Source organism: Drosophila pseudoobscura, chromosome X (assembly GCF_009870125.1).
Source record: "Drosophila pseudoobscura strain MV-25-SWS-2005 chromosome X, UCI_Dpse_MV25, whole genome shotgun sequence".
Taxonomy (NCBI): Eukaryota; Metazoa; Arthropoda; class Insecta; order Diptera; family Drosophilidae; genus Drosophila; species Drosophila pseudoobscura.
The window spans coordinates 4,863,303-4,881,563 of record NC_046683.1 but is presented as its reverse complement, the minus strand read 5'-3'; the positions used below and the strand labels follow the sequence as shown (position 1 = coordinate 4,881,563).

Here is an 18,261-nt window from a genome sequence, read left to right as displayed (position 1 = left end):
CGAGGCCGGTTTTCCTTTCTGCTCGTCAAGCTCTGGCTCTGGCTGTTGTTGCGTCTTTGACCCGTTTTTTTTGTGGCCGGAAATGCGCGAATGCACCCCATTACTCACCGGCCTCTGCGGCCTCTCCGCCTTAAGGTTGGGTGCCTTATCGCCGCTTGCCGCTTGCCGCTGGTCGGCGGCCACTTTTCGGGGACGGACAGCGAGAAGGTCAAAGTGGCTTGGCACCCTCAGAATTATCCAATGCAAAGCGAAAGCGAAAGCAAAGGAAAGGCAATGGCAGTCATAAGAATAATCTGCCCTGACCTGCTGGAGGCGGCTCCACTCGAATCGACCTGGACTGTGTGGCCTGTTGACACCGACACGAACACGAACACGAACACGAACCTGTACTCGGACTCGGACTCGGATTCGGACTCTGACTTTGGCGTGCGGCATTAAATCAAAGCAAAAATAGTGGAGGAGAAGGGAAAAAGAAACAAAGGGGGAGGCGGGAAAACTAAAATAAATATGAAAAGCAAACAATGTTGTTGTGGGAGGGAGGCGGAGGCGGAGATTTCGTGTCATTCGGCTATTGTGTGGTTCCCAGGTAAAGTGCGAGTATATTTCGCGCATTAATCATACGCCATGTTGTCGCAATGGCCCCTCCAGCCCCAGGCCAAGTGTAATCATAACAATCAAGCCGCCAATCAACGCCCCACAAAAAGGAGTGAAGTGCTAGGATACCAAAGGACAGAGAGGAGAGTATACAGGATTGAATACAACAGGCAGATATATGTAGCACCTCAGCAATGTTCCTCAATCGTGCAATAAATTTAAGATAGAGATGTAATGTTCTCGTACATTTCTCGTTCTTTGGAAACTCTCCTTATTGGTCCGCTCTCATAAACTAAACGCACATTCGGCTATTGTGTGGCTCCCATGTAAAGTGCGAGTAAATTTCGCGCATTAATCATACGCCATGTTGAAGCAATGGGCTCTCGGGCTCTATTCAATGGGTACTCACAGGTCGAGGCCCTTTGCTCTGTGGCCTATTCTACGCCTCCTCTGATTCCTGGCCACCTCTTGGTCCTCCTTCTGGTTCTCCCTCTGCCTCTTCTTCTAGCTCTGAGCTACTTCTTGAATACTTTTTGGGGCTCGCGTGCAGCTCTGACCTTTGCGATGGAAATTCCATAGAAATCAATGCTCAACTCGAGGGGTTTCAATGCCACTGGACGCCGCCTGACCATCCCGACCAGCTGGCGATAATTGTAGACCCAATTGTGGCACCTGTGCCAGCCACCAGCCATCAGCCAGCAGCCCCTCCAGCTCAAAACTTGCGTAATACATGATTTTCCTCCATGATTTTCTCAGGCCATTCCTTCATTTTTGTGTCATCTTTACTCTCGGATATGCCATACACATATTTCGCAATATTATCAACATGTGAACAGAGCCAAAGCGTTTTAATTAGGCCACAGCCTGAAGCTACAGGCAAGAGAGGGCGGAGACGGTCCAAGAAGCACTGGGCAGAGACATAGACAGAGACGGAGACAGAGACTAGTGGCACCAGTCAAACGACACTTAGCATTAAGTAAAAGGCCATTTAAGAATGGTCAGCGATTGGGGAATGGGTAAAGCGCAGGCCAGGGCAGGGCTGAGCACGGCAGGGCTGGGTCCAAGTCCAAGTTTCGCTGTTGGCCCCAGTCAAATTGGATTAAGTTGTTGTACTCGTAGTTTCTCCTTTGTTCGCAGTGCTCCCACTGCACAATGTATGTATCTGTAACTGTATCTGTATCTGTATCTGTGTCTGTGGGTCTGCCTCTGGCCAGGTGGGGGATAGACCAGCATAAGAGCGACCTTTGGTTACCGAATGTTGTCGACCTACAGCTCCCATCTGCGGGGCAAACATCTGCAAACATGTTTTAAAATGATGTTGGCTTATCTGAAAATATCTGGTCTTATCTCTTCATCCTCTCTGAGTATTCCAACAAATCTTCTCATATGTTTTTCCTTTGTCTAATTTTAAGAGCAATTTAGATACAAAGATAGATATGGAGACTTATGAATGGGATAAGTCGTAGATAAATGGTGGGAAAAATGAATGAGTTAAAGACGGTAAAGCGATAAATGGATAGATATATAAGTAGATAAAAATAGCGATGGAAAGGAGGATTAATAACAAGAAACAAACAAAGATAAATCGCATCATAAAAGATAGATTGTAAATGAGATATGTAGATATAGAGAGATGGATGATTTGTCCATTTCAGAAGCATAGATTCATATAGGATTCATACATCGATATACCATCAGAAAGATATGTTGTTTGATGGATAAGTAGCCGAGATAGATGGACTTGTGACTAGAAAACTAGAGTTCTAAACATCCGTGGATATCCTTAAAAGGGTGAATGTTAATGCATCCTCGACTGAGATTATTCAAGATTTTGGCAAGATATTAGAATCCGCGAACATGGTTGGTTTTTGATGAAGCTAACTGAAAAGCTGTGGCTGGGCCAACACTTTCTGCGAGTAATCGGAGAAATAGATTGCAAAGAAAGCTTTGGGAGCATCCATTGTTGGCTCGATTCAATCGCGTGCTAAGCAGCGTTCGCTTTCTTTCTGTCTCTATGTGTTCTCTCTTTTGCCACCCCACTAGTCGCTGTGTGGCTAATTTGCTTTTTTTTTGAGCAATAAAAAGTGTAGCACGCTTTTTGGGGCCACTCGCAGCACGCAACGCGTTCAAAATGCAAAAGAGAGGCGACAACAGAGAGAGAAGCACACACAAAAACACAAACACACACATATGTACATGTGTATTTGTGTGTATGTGTATATTTTAAACTAAAACTCGATCTTGCACTTGGCGAGCCAAAAGAAAAGTTGGCAGCAGTTTTGGGGCCGACCGACTTTGTTGCTGGGCGGGGACCAAAAGTTTACGCAATCAACTTTTTCGCAATTTTTTCTCCCCCCCTCCACACACACACGCAGAGACACAGAGAGAACGGAAGAGAGAGTTGGGAGAGGAAATGACGATGTCGACGACCAAAACTTTAATGTGGCATCAGCAAAAGCGAGTCCTCGCAAGGCGAGGCGGAGCGTGGCAAACCAATGGCGCCAACAGCTCTTCAAGTGTGTGTGTTTGTGTGTTTGTGGGTTGACCAACTCTCACACATAGCGATACATATACATGCACAGATACAGATACAGATAAAGTCAGGGTATGTGGAAATGAAAGTCTACAAAATGCTGGAAACATTTTTAAGCAGAATAATATTGGAATGACTGAATCGGACCGCGCGGCATGCCCAGCGGGCAAAATTAAATCAACCGTCTGTGGTGTCAGCGGAGGTGGTGGGGACAGGGGGCAGCGGACTTGGCACGAACACACCATTGACCTTGAAGTCAAATGTCCACAAAGCAATCGCAGAACATGGAAAGCAATCAAAACAGGTGTGAGGGAGGAAATGGAAATGGAACGGAACGGAACGGCACAGGCAACGGAAATGGCATGGCGCATATCGAGGGATCTGGGGATATAATTTAGCCTTAATGTGCCACTGATCCTGGGCTCAATTGAAGGCTTAAACCGTTCCCGCCCTCTCTCTCTCTCACTTTGGTGTGGTTTGAGTATGAGCCGCTCATCCGAAAGTGCTGATGGGTGCTTTGGGTAGAAGGTGTCACCATTGTCATGCGCTCATGAATCCCTGAAATGCAGACACCAGCAGAACCATTGATTGGCTTGTTCATTGGCACAGATCCAGAGGCAAACCTTTGCCAGAAGTATAGTTATATATAACAATATACATATATTCGTTCCGCAAAAACAGAAACATATACGTCTCTCTCTCTCTCTCTCTCTCTCTTTCCGTCTCTATCTCTCTGGTTCTCTGTGGTGCTGTACGGCGTGTGGTTGAGTGGTTCAGTGGTTGGATCGCTGCTTCACACTTAATTATGCAAATTTAATAACAAACACCAAGTGGCGCACACAGAGCGAGACAGGGAGACGCACGGGGAGGGCTCCATGAGGTATATTATAAATGCCATTATGCGACAAGTGGCAGCTAGGGCGGGAGAGGGAGTGGTGGGAGGGTTGGCCATGGAGCGAGACTGAGGGATGCGAAAATAGGATGATTTGTATGAAACTTTGTTGCAATTCTTTTAAAGCATGCCCCAAGGAGTCGTAGCAGCACTAACAGGGCTGCCTAATCAACGCGGTTTGTCCCCTACTGCTCTCCATGCCACCCTTTTCCCCTCCCCCTTTGTCTCTGTCTCTGCCCCGGTCTCTCTTTGTCTCCGTGCATTTTCCATTTTCCATCTGGCGCTAATGTAATTAAATCGCAATGCTGACAGGGCCGCGCCTCTTTTTCACTTTTCGGACAATAGAATTTATGCACTCGACTGTTCCTAAAAGGGCGGCTGTCTGATGGCTGTCGTTGGGCGGGGGGGCGAATGGTTGAAAGAGAAAGGATTAAGGGGGTGGCCAGAGCGCAGCAAAATGACATTGGCCATCTGGCAATCTGTGGCCTAATAGCAGCCCCAAAGAGCAGGGCTGGAAGGGGAGGGGGGGGGGGGGGGGGGGGGGGGGGCAGGGAGGGGGCTGGGCCGGGAACATTAGGTGTGCATAAGGGATAATTGCAAGGACCGTTGTGTCGCCTCAACCGTATAACGGTCGCCATTCACACTAATGTCATAAAAAGCCCCCTTTCGAGTGTGTGCCAGTGTCTGTGTGTGTGTGTATGTGTGTGTGTGTGTATGTGTGGGACAAACTCCGAACAAAAGCAACGACAAAAACGACAACGAAAATGGCAAATGCAAAAACCACAAAACAATAATGGAAAAAATAGCCGGAGATAAAGACACAGGGCGAGAGCGACAGAGACAGAGACTGAGAGTGCGAAAGAGAGAGAGAGAGACAGAGCAGAGATTAGGGAGATTGAGGGGAAGGCAAAAGTAACCGAGCAGGAGAGGCCGTGCACAGTGGTTCCACCTGTGACGAAATCTCTCTCCTTCTCTTTTCTCTCTCTTGCGAATACGATAGCCTCCTACGCTGTGTTAGGAGTGTGTAAGAGACCCCAAAGAGAGGGGAATACAGCAATATGGGGTACCGAATTCGGGGCTTTTAGAGCTTGAGTTCATAGATTTTGGAGCAGAGATCTGGTCAAATTTGATCACAAAAGCTAACAATTGCTCACTTTCAGAGCTCTAATGGTTTTTTCTATCAGCTAAATGGCTTTAAAATCCAATTACCTGCAAGTGGTACCATGACTCGTTTTTAGAGAATTATTTGCAGGTGTTTCAAGACGGTTCGAGATCCATTTAGTCCAAGGTCCAAGGTTGAAAGCCCTTCCACCACTGTGCGGCGGCCAGGCGGAAATGAAAGTTTTGCAAAAATTGCAACCACATTTGCATGTGTATAAGTGGGTCCCGGGCCCTGTGTGTGTGTGTGTGTGAGGGTGCCAGTGCCAGTGCCAGTGCCAGTGCCAGGGGGGCAGTGCCATTGTGGGAGAGTGGTGGTTGCTTCATGGTGTATTTAGTTAATGGACTAGTTTTGTTCTATCCTTCGGAGGAGGTCCCCTTCCCCTTCCCCGTTCCCGTTCCCCTTCCCGTCTCCGCACCCAGGCCAAGGCCTCCAGCAAATCCACTTAGGTGGACTCTTCTCGGGCTGCTGCGGTCTACCGCACACATCCAAATCAATCAACGACAGAAGAACAAAAACAGTAACTTTTCCATTTTTTTGGTCAGCTTACAACTGTAAATGTTGCACGGCTAATTGGCAATGGAGGAAGGAGGGGGGGTGCCCAGGAGAAAGGCCACCATTCAGCGGTGCTGCGCCATCAATCATCGAGGAACATGGGGGACCGCCTGCCGCGCACAGACCCCAGACGCCCCCAGAACCGAGAGCCGAGAACCCAGAACCCAGATTCCAAGTCCTTATTTTGTTTTCGACCTATTAATATTTCAGCAAAGGAAATGAGTGCTCGATACTCGATCCTGATTGTCTCTGGCTTGCCTTTTGCATTTTGGCTTTTGTCTGCTCGCAGCTGGGGCTCGGTTTTCAAATCAAATCAAACCCCCAAGCCAAACCAAAAAATCATTAATTAAAATCTAGCTTTCCTTTGCCGTCCCTTGCCCCGCGTTGTGAGGGACGCTCGTAAGTGTCAACGTTGACATTTATAATACATCATCCATAATCGAGAGCTCATAAATGATTGGGCAATCAGGCAATCAGGGCGGTGGGGCAGTGTGGGGGAGTGGCAAGTGCTGCTGTCGGACATCCATCGGTATTCCGGCCACGGGAATGCTCGCTGGCGGTGTGGCCGTCAATCATCCACACACATATATGATATATGTTTACACAGGAATATATTGATGTTTGATTTCCCTGAGCTATGGACATATTGAAGCTCTAAAGGATGTTTTGTATAAATAATACGATAGATTTGTTAGGTATGCTAAGTAAGCGCCACTCAAGCGAAGTACATTATTCGCTTGCATTCGAGTATCGTTACTGCCATCTCATCCGCTGTGGAGGTGGCTTTCAATTGGATTTCCTCTTCGCCTGCCGCTGACACCGGAACAGATTCCACTCTCGTTGCTCCATAATCCGGTTACCGTTTCTCCACTTTGGGGACATTACGGGCTGCGGTTGGCCTATAAGAATGTGCGGCTTGGAAAGAAATCGCGGCCCGGCAAATTGCAAAACTTTGTGCGCCAGCTTTGAATGCCATTAAGTGCTGTAGCCGCAGAGACTAGGCGAGAGACACACAGACGCATTGCCTGCCAAGTTGGCATATTTAGCCACGTCCCACACCCCACCCACACCCACACCGCCCACACCGCATTCCCCAGTAAAACGCTGTGACGTTGACATAATGGCAAAATCAAACACGCACACAATGCCGACGCGTCGGCGGCTGGACTGAGGGGTTTATGCGTTGCCAGAGCAACATAATAGCAAGTCGTGATATCACTCATATCACATCCACACTGCTTGGGGCTGGCCCCCAGGCATCTCTTCTCCCAGTTTCCAGTGCACTTCTGTCTCATCTGCTAGCTGCCGTTCTGTCTCTAAATACAGCCATTGAACGTACCATTGAATACGAAATGGAATAACATAGAGAACAATCAGGTGGCGAAATCTGATGGAATCTGCTAAATCAACTTGCAGCCACACAAAAATACTTACCAGATACATATGTATCGCATAGATACTTCTAGCTGAGCAAAGCAAATATTCAAAATTGATTTCAACACATGGAGAGGATACAGAACCATTCTTTATTTGTACATCAAATATTTTAAAGCAGACAAACGAGCCACCGAACATGGCTTCATCAACTGCCAATTCAGAAAAACAATTTCATAAATCATAAACTCACATAAAGGCAGATCCAGGCATACGAGTAGAGCCGCGGCCCCTGCCGCAAACTTCCCACTCGTTGGTATTTACAATATTTCTCCACGTATAAACTAGTTGAGAGCCTCTCGCCGCTCTCCTCTTTGGCCTGGTGGCTCTCCATCACCTTTCAGAGCGTAACGAGATTGCCGGCAAAGCCACCTGCTGCCCACTCCGTCGAGGGGCAAATGTTGACACTGCAAAGTAGCAAAAGCTGTTGTTGTTGTTGGTGATGTCCTTGTTGCTGTCATAGAACAGCAGATGTGTCCATGTGTGTGCGTCACATAAATATGCATTTCCATTTCCCAACAGCAGCCACCGAGCCATTGCATGTGCATATTTTTATACATATTCATTGGCTTGGCCATGTCCATGTCAATGTGGGTTAGTGTGCTCCTGCTGCAGCTCCTACTCCCACTGCCACTCCCACTCTCTCGCCCGTGTCTGGCACCTGCAACACGCAACTCTGGCCATGCAATGGCTTCATGCCCATGCCCCATTTGCATACTCAGCGCCTACCGTCCCTCTCAACGCCTCCTCAGTCGCGCCTCCCTCTACAATGTCAATAAAAAGTAACATCAACTGATTTTTACTCTGTTCTGCCGCTTATCGAATTATAGCACATTGCATGGTCCTGCACGAACAGAAACCAAACTCAAATATAGCTGGGGACACAGCTAAAAATAGCATTCAAAACATTAGCCATACACACAATATATCTTAAATCTGATGACTCTTTGGTGACACTTTGAGGAAGGAAGCTCAATATGGAGCCAGCTTGGAACCTGTTGATCATTTAGCGAAATGGATAGAGAGGGGAACCCAAAGTCCTGAATTTCAACCCTATCAAAGGAGGAAACGGATATGAATATCAAAGAAACAAAAAACAAAGAAATCATAGTTCCATGGGGAAACAAAGTCGTCGAAGAGACGGCACAGATATTCGTACGAACACGAATTTAAATACTAATAAATATGAAGAACAAAAAAGTGATGTAGTGAAACAACAAGCCATAAATGAATGGGGAGAACGGGGGGTGTATACAAGGACAGGGAAAGAGAGTCCGCTTCAGGTCGATGCCATGTCCGTGTCCGTGTCCGTGTCCATGTCCATGCCGTGCGATGCCAGCGCGTGGTTTGCACATGTTACCTGCTTACAACCTTACAACGTTGAACGGGTACGTTCAGTAATAAAAACCACCATTAGTCGACTGACTGACTGACTCACTAACCGACTGAGAAGCAGACTGAATGACTGAGCAATTGAGTGCCATTCGTTCGATGTGTGGGGCATGGGACATCGGGCATGGGGCGGGTGCAGTCAATAAAACGATATTTATTATGAATGACAACATTTGAAATGTTCCAATTACGGGCAAACTACGAGTACTCTGATAAACCTCCATGGATGGGATATGGGTATCCAACTAAATAACTTACATGCCGACTGACAGCAGCCACATTGTTATTGCAAGCTACATACGAGGACGAGTACGACGACGAGTACGTCGACGAGTAAGAGTACGAGTACGAGGACGAGGACGAGTACTCGTACGAAAGGTGGGGTACAAATACAATTCTCGCTTTGCGGACTGCATTTATCAATAGGTTTCTTCCACCATAGACATGTATCCCATACTAAATGCTGGTTACAGGTAAACAACATAAGAACTTGTACTCATGTACTACAAAGGGAACCAAGTCTTTGGAATCAAATGGTGGGAACGTTGGGGCATTCGTGTGGATAAAGTATATCTATTCTTGATCAGCATCAATAGTCTGTCCGTCTGTCCATCTCTCCCTCGATTTATTTTGACGCTCAGTTCTCAGAGACTATAAGAGTTAGCTGATATTAGCATACAGAACTATGATTAATAAACCATGAAGTATAAGCCATGATAACTTATTTCGTATACACTCGCATAATATGATAAACCTTTATTTCTCTTCTAGCGGATAGCTCGTTTCTTTTGGCCAACGCACAAATCGTCGATTTTCCGATCGTCTACTGCAATGAGTCCTTCTGCAAGATCAGCGGCTACAACCGGGCCGAGGTCATGCAGAAGTCGTGCAGGTATGTGTACGTATTGCCGATTTATTCTCACTCCGAACTCGCTCTGTTCTCGTTGTTGTTTCTCGCTGTTTCTACCCGCTGTTTGTTCTCGTTGCTGTTTACATCACTTTTCTCTCATCTTATTACTGTTTTTAATGGTCTTATGGGTGTTACCCCTTATCTATTACATATATACGCGTATGTATGAAAATGGTTCATTTGTTCAATGTTTTAATTGAGATATTATTGGTTATTATTGTCACTTAATGCACGCATGAAAGAGTCAAAGAAATCTATCTACTTAGCTGAGAAATGCACTATTCTTATTTCTATATCTTCGTATATGCAGCCGCATGTTTGCCATCTGTCTGATAGACCATCTGTCGATCATCCTGGCAAATACAAATCTTTAGCCATGTACATACATATATAAGACGGAACCGCCATGATCGTCTGAGCACCATCGATCTGCAGGGGTTTCAAGTCCGAAGCCTTTAATTTACCCAATTATTTTCTTTCGCTTTACACATACTACCTCTATCGTTCTGTTTTTCTCCTTGTATTTCCCTTTTGTTTTGCCTTTATCGCTATAAGCCTTCATGTACAAATATTAGCTTTCTAGCAGTGCTGCTCAAACTGTAAGCTGCATAATCCTACAGAAAGTGGGGAAACGGGCAGAAGGACAGAAAGTCAGAGTCAGATTCCGGAAAGAGTGGAAGGAGACGGATGGGGGTAGGGGATGTGCAGCTGCCAGCTAAGAGGATTGCCAGAGATTGTAAGAGATTTCTGCTGCGACGCGTCGCCTCTCGCACCCCCCACCAGCTCCCACCAGCTCCCACTGCCAACCACATCCACATCCACATCTACACCGTCTATCCTGTCATTAACAGCATTCTTACGCACCTGCCCTATGCCCTGCCCCCGGATCCCATTAGAGCAGAGCCCCATCCATCTCTGGCCGTGTTCATCTGCTTAACGGCTTATACCCAGCTGTTTCTGGCGAACAATGAATGCGAAGACTGGAGTTCATTTATTGTTGTTCCTTTTGCCTTTAATTAATTTACCTTTTATTCGCAGCCATTTTCAGCCATCGACGGCGACCATTAAAAAACCATTCTCGAACCTTAATGCACTCTGCTGCTTAATGCAAATGGACAGCTCTTTCATTGTACTCCATTTACTATCGCATCTCGCGAATTGGCAGTGTGCAACAATTAAGGCAGCTGCAGCTTCGACGACTCGCTGCCCCCCGAGTGTGGCTGCCCCCCCGAGTGTGGGTGCCCCCCGAGTGTGGGTGCGAGTATCCTAGCAGCCTAGTTAAAGGTTTTAGCCCTCTCATAGGAAGTTTGGGTCTTGTATATATATATATTTTTTTTCATTCCCCAGTCCCATTCCCATTCCCATTCCCGACTGCTTTTCAAATTGCCTTCCGGTCCGGTTCCACACACAAATGCAGGAGTACCATGCAGACTGGGGATGGGTACTGCGGAGAGACAGACACATTCACAAGTGTTAACTGCATTTGTTTGCTTTAATTTGCGAAGAACTTTCCCCGCCACGCTCTGACCTCAAACAGGGCCCTCATAAATCAACAAGAGGCAGCCCCCCCGTCCATAGGCCCGTGGATGCCGTGAATCTCTCGAGAATTGTTTGTAATTTGCAGGCCAACAAAATTGCCACAGCGACTCGGGCAAACACACACAAAGAGAGTGGAGTAAAGTGCCCTCAACCCACCCCACCTCACCTGGGGGGTGCCCCACCTCACACCACACTCTCTATCATACTTGCAGCATCAGCGGGTGATTCCCCAGTTGCTTGGCCCCGAAAAAACCATAAACTTTTTAATGCCAATCTACCGTTTAGCTAGAGATATGCATACACCTCTCCCTCACCCCCTCACCCCCTCACCCCCTCTCTCTCTCTGTCCCTCTTTCTCTTTAAGTGCCAGTGTGTGCTCCTTTGACCTAGTTTTTTTGTTGTTTCTGCTGTTGCTCTGCACTGCTCTGTGGTCGAGTGTGAGAAAAAAGAAAAAGATGAGCGAAAAATAAGCAAAAAGAAAACGAAACTCAAACGAAAACCAACGCTGACCAACGAAAACTAAACTTAAGCAGAAGATAAAAAGACAGAGAGAGAGAGAGAGAGAGAGAATGAGAAGGAAGGAATAGATATAGTATAAGCGTCTAAGTAATCGTTCACTGATTCCTTTGATGTTTCCCGAACTGCGTTCTCTTTCAATGCAACTTGGAAGCACTCCACCACCACCTCCACCTCCACTGGGCGGTAATCCCCTCTGCACAGTGAAAGCTCTCTCTATGGGGCAGATATCAGCCCTACAAAAGACTGAGAGATAGCCTTGAGAGACATGTGTACTTGTGCCAGGGGTCCTAGCTGCCCAAGAGAGCTGTACTCCAATAGACTCTCTAATACAACCTTCGCGCTCATCCGAAATTGAAAACCAGTTGCCAAATTTTAACTTTTCTTATAGTATCGGATATCCTCAAACAAAATGTATTTTGTGTAAGCTGTTTGAGAGCGAAAAGTTTACTTAGAACCAAACTGATGTCTCGGTCGAGAAGAATAATACACTTAGTGGGATCTGATCGGATCGGAAATCCTTTTTTCTGTTCCTTAGAAACAGGTGAACAAGTGTATCATACGCTCTTGAAGGGTCACCTCCAGACAGAGGTCTAATAATGCCTCGTACACATATGCAGTGCAGCAGATCATCCAAATGTAGTAAGATGTAAAACCATGAATTATTTGTGGGAAAAAATGCCATGTTGCTCCTCCTGGGGGAGCCGTCTTATGGGATACAGTATTTAGCATGCACAGCTTTATTTCGATCCAGTGAGATATCTGCCGCTGTGGAGCTTCCACTGCAAATGCACGCGTCTGCTTTTCACATATCCATGTACCGGGGGGACCCAGGCTAGAAATGTTTGCTTTTGTAACCCAATTTTATGTTTTTTTGTCTGGGCTTAAGCACACACCCACATGCACCCACATCCACACACATACAGACAAACTCTGCACTGGGATAAAAAATAGTTTTCGAGCTGAGCGGAAATGAGTCGGGCGCTGCCCGTGACGGCGTCGTCGCCGATTCGCTCGAACATAGTTTGTTGAACTTTTGTCAAGGCACACACACACACACACACACACACACAAACACAAAGAATAGAAATTAACTGTTCCACGCGCTCTGTGTTGTTCCCCGTTTCAGCGTTGTTCCGTTTTTGTTTCATTACCGATTCGTTTCGTTGTCGTTTCTGCTGACGTCATGGCGTCATGCGATTCGAGCGAGTTCCCCGAAGTATGCAACGCTTTTTTCGACTGCAACTGTTCCCCCTCATTCATCAGATCACGTGGAGGGGGATGTGGACGATGATGATGCCATCGGAGGGATGATGGCAGTATCGGAATTCCAAGCATGTTGCCAACTTTCCCAAGCAATCAACATGAAAAGAAGCAAAAGTTTCGCCCCAAACTTCTGCCGAAAACATTGAGCATTAAATATTTACTTTTCATGGGAAATTATCCCAAAACGAACACCAGCGGTCGGCCAGGACACCTACAGTTCGGCCTATAGTTTGGCCTTTGCCTTTGCCTCGAAATGAATTCTGCATTGAGGACTCTCTCTCTCTCTCACTCTCTCTCGGGAGGCCAAATGTATTAGTCATTTCATTGTATTGTGGATTCCTGGCATTGCCAGCTTTCTAGAAGATGTTTCTTTCGGACATTCTAATATTATGAATACCAAAGATGTTGCTGTCCGTCCAATTGACATTTCACTCTAACATATATAAAGAAAATTCGTAATCGTATCCGTACTTCCTAGCAGCACTTTCACTTTCAGAGATGGCCGACTAAATGGGGGAATATATTTTCGATATTTTACATGCTCTGAAATGGAGATGTACCACCATCCAGCTTCTTTTATCCATTCTGGTTTGTTCTGAGTTTCTCTGAATGTTTTCTGTTTTCAGTTTTTGGATTTTTATTTTTGCATGTGCATGTATCTGAGAAATCTGTGTGTGTTTTTTTTCCCTATGTGGCATGCATCGGGCTTAAAGCTAACCAAGAATAATACCTCGTTTTTTCTTTCCATCTCTCTCTCTCTCTCTCTCTCTCTTTCTGTCCCTGTTTTTGCTCCCACACCCCCGAAACTCCCATCCAGATGCGGCTTCATGTACGGCGAGCTGACAGACAAGGAGACGGTGGGACGGCTGGAGTACACGCTGGAGAACCAGCAGCAGGATCAATTCGAAATATTGCTCTACAAGAAAAACAGTGAGTACCGGTACACCGAAGCACCTCTAGCCCCAGAATCCCAGCCACCCAGCATCCCAGCATCCCAGAATCCAGCCGTAAATCTAGTCCGGCTACCATTCGATTTGTGCGTATGCTTAATGACTTGTGTCGGATCTCCTGATGGTAGAAGGTAGTCCCAGGCAGTCCCAAGTTGAACCCAAATCAAAGTCTCCCCCCCCCTACTGGTTGGGCCATACATTATTTGGATTTTAGCTCGTTGTAAATGGCTGCAGTTCGTAGACTTCGTCTCCGGGTCGGGACCATTCATAATTCATTCGTGTCCGGGCTCCCACCGCATCCCACCCCCCGTAATTTAATTCGTGTGCCGCACCAACCCCACCCCACACCGCTCTAATGCCAACAAATTGGGTCTGAGTGTGGGCCATCAATCAACCCGAGAAGACCCCCATCCCCCAGCCCCCAACCCCAAGCCCCGACCGTGACCCCGCCCACCTGTAATCCTGTAGCCGACCGCCCAGCCAAATCAAGTGGAATCAAGTGTAGGCCCCCCACCTCGTATTGCCAGAGAGCGGCCTGGAATTGGCCAACTAATGAAATAACGCCTTCGAGTATCAATTTTCAGATGTGCAGTGTGGCTGCGCCCTCTCCCAATTTGGCAAGGCGCAAACACAAGGTAAACCTTCATCAAGCTTATGGCAATCCTTGGCAGTCCTTGGCAATCCTTGGCAATCCGCCCGCACCTATACGAGCGTTCGCATTCGTATTCGGGCTTCCTGTTGCATGTTGCATACGGGGAGGGGGGCTCAGTGGGTGAATAGAACGGAGCATTAACTATGCATAAATCAAGTGCAGCCACTGGAGCATCAACAGATGGAGAAACAACAGCCACAGATGGACCAGACCAAGTGCTGCCGCCGCACCAAATCAAGTCTCAATTGAAATTGAACTCGATTCGGAACTAAAATGAGTTTTCAATCGAGCGGCAGCAGCAGATCTAAGCAAAATATTTGCTTTGTGCCTGCCTGCCAGTCCTATGGACATATATATTGGATTCGGGCCAAGTCAGGGCTGAGGCTGAGGCTGGGGCTGTGGCTGGCCCGACAATAGCAAAACTCAGCCGCACAAGCAATAGGCGGAAGCTGCGGGAAATAGAACAAATTGAATATCGCTGACAGGTGTCTCTGGAGGGAGAATGCTCTGGGATTCCTACGGATAGGAATGGGCATGAGGATGAGTTTGGACAGCTGACAGCCGAATCAGGGCGTGGGGATTGTTGAATAAACAATAGCAATATCCGCAGAAACATAAACATTAACCGGAAACGAATACCGGATGAGGAAACGGAAACGGAAGCAGCAAATTGCGATTGCAATTAGAGAATAATTATGAATTCCCCTACACACTCTCACCTACGCACAGACAGGGACACGGACACCAGGGGGCAGAGTCCTGCCTCCATGCAAATCGAACAGCAATTATTTCGGATGCCAGTCACGCCAGCGAAAGGCGGACAGTGCCTCACATAACCATCAAACCCGGCCATCAGTACAGTGCAAATATTCTGTACAGTGGAGAATTGAACAGGGGTCTTGGCTAATCTGTGGCAACAGGGTCCATTGAAACCACAACAAACGAGTGATTACTGAATCAGCCATCGGCCATCGGCCATCAGCAGCTGTCCACTGGCCTACGATACGACTATTCAACGCACTGTACTATGTACTGTACACGCATGCAATTTTCATGGCACCCGCTGCATTCTGCATTCTGCATTCGGTCTTCGGTATTCAGCACCCAGCATACATTATCGAACGTTCCATATCAATAATTGCAATCCAATTGCAGTCCGTCTGTGGGTCGTGGTCCATCTGTGTGGCTTGGCAGGGGGGGGTAGGAGGGGTGGGTTGTTTCTGTGGGCCTGTTGTGACCTGAATTCGAATGGGATTGTCTATCGTTTGGAAAACGCAATCGACTGTGGCGAAGCCCAGAACGAGTATTATCATCATTATCCCCCATCATCATTTTCCCGTCCCCCTCGGGATTGGGATTATGGACAATTGTTATTAATTTCGCCTTTGTTCCGTCCTCGGCAGAGACCCCACTATGGCTGCTGCTGCAGGTTGCGCCCATACGGAACGAAAGGGATCTGGTTGTGCTGTTCCTGTTGACGTTCCGGGATATAACGGCCCTCAAGCAGCCCATCGACAGCGAGGACACCAAGGGAGGTAAGTGCATATCGTTCATTCGTACAGTAGCATCCGATCTGTTCAATCCAAGATCCAATCCAATCCAATCTCTCACTCTGAGGGACTTGGGTATCCATTCCGCACTCTCTTATCACTCTACTGTTCTGCTCTTTCTTTCCATGTCTACACACGCACACACACACTTGCACCCCGCACACTTACACACACACACGCAACACACACACACACAACACACACACACAACACACACACACACATGTATATAAACGCTTACACAAATTGAACAATTTCAACAACAATTCAACAACAAAAACTCAACGAAAACTCAACAACAAACCCAATTCGATCTGCAAACAATCTATGTATCGTATCGTATCGTATCGTATCGTATATGTTCTCTTCTAACTCTATCGTTAACTCTGCCGTTATTTTTTTTTTGGTTCGTCTCGCTCCGTTCCGTTACGTTTCGTTACGTTACGCCTGTTTCTTGGTGTCTGTGTCGGTGTTGTCATCCATTGTAGCGGTTAATCTATTTTTACCAGTTTTAGGTCTCTCGAAGTTCGCCAAGTTGGCCCGCTCGGTGACGCGGAGCCGCCAGTTCAGCGCCCATCTGCCCACGCTGAAGGACCCCACGAAGCAGTCCAACCTGGCGCATGTGAGTGTCCAATGCAACATATACTACGCATATGTATATCCCCTTAATCCACCGTAGATGATGTCACTGAGTGCGGATATTATGCCACAGTACCGACAGGAAGCGCCGAAGACGCCGCCACACATACTCTTGCATTATTGTGCATTTAAAGCAATTTGGGACTGGGTGATATTGTGTTTAACATTTTATACCGCCATCATGGTGAGTGATTCTCCACCGCAAGGTCTCCTCTTCAGCTGTCTTCTCCCTTAAGGCTGGCCCTCCAAAATATCCTGAAACATTCCTTATCATTTGGCTATACATCTGATCTGTTCCTAGATCTCTGCCTACAACCTCTTTCCTTACCGTATTTCTTTCCCTTTTATCTTCTGTATCCTTTATTTCCGTTACTCTTCCTTGTTTTCTCTCAATATTCCCTTTCTTTTCGGTACTCCTCGAACAACGCCCAAGACTCGGCCATCCAGCACTTGCATAGTCCTCAAACACAAAAAACTGGAACTTTTTGTACCCCCCCTGGTCACCTACCTTGCCACACCACCAACATTTTGTCAGACGGGGACTTAAACATATATTTTTGACGAGAAAGAGGAGGACTTTGCCTGGCCTTAGAGTGCCCATCACTCAATGCGTGGGGCATATATGGCATATGGAATGCCCCATGCCACACAAAGCAGTCGCCGTCGTCGTCGTCGCTTGTCTGCTCAAATTGTGCCTATTTCCGTCAAGAAGATGTTACAATTTTCGCTTAAATTGCGCTCAGCCCAAGTTGGCTCATACGAGTATGTGGCCTCTGGGTGCCTCTCTGTTTTCTTCCAAACCAATGTTGCACTTTCTTGTTCCGTTCTTGTTTTAGTTTTAAGGTTGAGGCACAGTTTTCGTTCTCTTATTGTTTAATGATATTCTGCGGTAGGAGGACGAGGACTCGTATTTCCTCTTTAGTTACTGTCACAACTTTAAGATTAACATTGCAGAGAGCTACTCTGGGGTTCGAATATTCACAGAAGAGTGCTGAAACAAAGGAGGGAATTTCTCAGAGGCAGAAGAAACCAAAGCAAAGAAAACTTGTTGGATTGATCAAGGAATATTCTGATATTATTGCAAAGTCTCTATACTTCGAATCGATAATTGAAACTAATTATAGTCTAAGATCGAATAGTTCACACTCTTGAGACCTGCAGCTGGAACCGACAACATCTGACTCAATGCTTTTGGTTGTCCTTCGGACAACGCTTCGGATTCACATGGTATTTTCCATCATATAGTAAGCTTCTTTCATTTAGTAACATCTGAGGTCTTCCCGATGGAAGAATCCCATCCAAAACACCTCTTTAAATGGCTCTGTTGTGTGGCAGCAGCTTAAAGCAAACACCTCGCAAAAGCCACACTTGCACTTGTCCGGGATCGTATGAGGCTCGGGTGCAAGTCAAGAAATCAGATAATGCTCTTTGCCAGAAATTAACGTTAAGACTGAGAGGTAAAGGGACAGGCAGGTGGCAGGTGGAAGCAGGAAGGAGGCAGGACGCAGAGGCAGACAAGTGCACACACATTTACATGACCAAGTGGCTTCTCAGACAGGGGCTGCTCTCCAGCCCTCCTCTGAATACCATTCTACCCTTAGCCGTATTCGAGCCTGAGCTTTATGGGGACTGGGACTGGGGCGGGGCGAGAGGCTGCTATGTTTTATGTGCTTAAATTAA

At 46.8% G+C, this 18,261-nt stretch overlaps 1 protein-coding gene across 10 annotated transcripts in view; it reads left to right on the top strand.

Annotated features, from left to right (window-relative positions):
• Nucleotides 1-18,261, top strand: part of eag (ether a go-go) — a 40,726-nt gene that overhangs the window by 7,751 nt on the left and 14,714 nt on the right. For 5 of the 10 annotated variants that reach the window (XM_033382866.1, XM_033382861.1, XM_033382857.1 and 2 more), the window contains exons 2-7: nucleotides 9,331-9,457; nucleotides 13,608-13,720; nucleotides 14,325-14,375; nucleotides 15,796-15,927; nucleotides 16,452-16,564; nucleotides 16,622-16,765. In XM_033382866.1, coding sequence (XP_033238757.1) covers nucleotides 9,331-9,457; nucleotides 13,608-13,720; nucleotides 14,325-14,375; nucleotides 15,796-15,927; nucleotides 16,452-16,564; nucleotides 16,622-16,765 — 680 coding nt within the window. The remainder of the gene's footprint in view (nucleotides 1-9,330; nucleotides 9,458-13,607; nucleotides 13,721-14,324; nucleotides 14,376-15,795; nucleotides 15,928-16,451; nucleotides 16,565-16,621; nucleotides 16,766-18,261) is intronic. The other 5 variants (XM_033382862.1, XM_033382858.1, XM_033382865.1 and 2 more) reach the window with 3 other exon arrangements.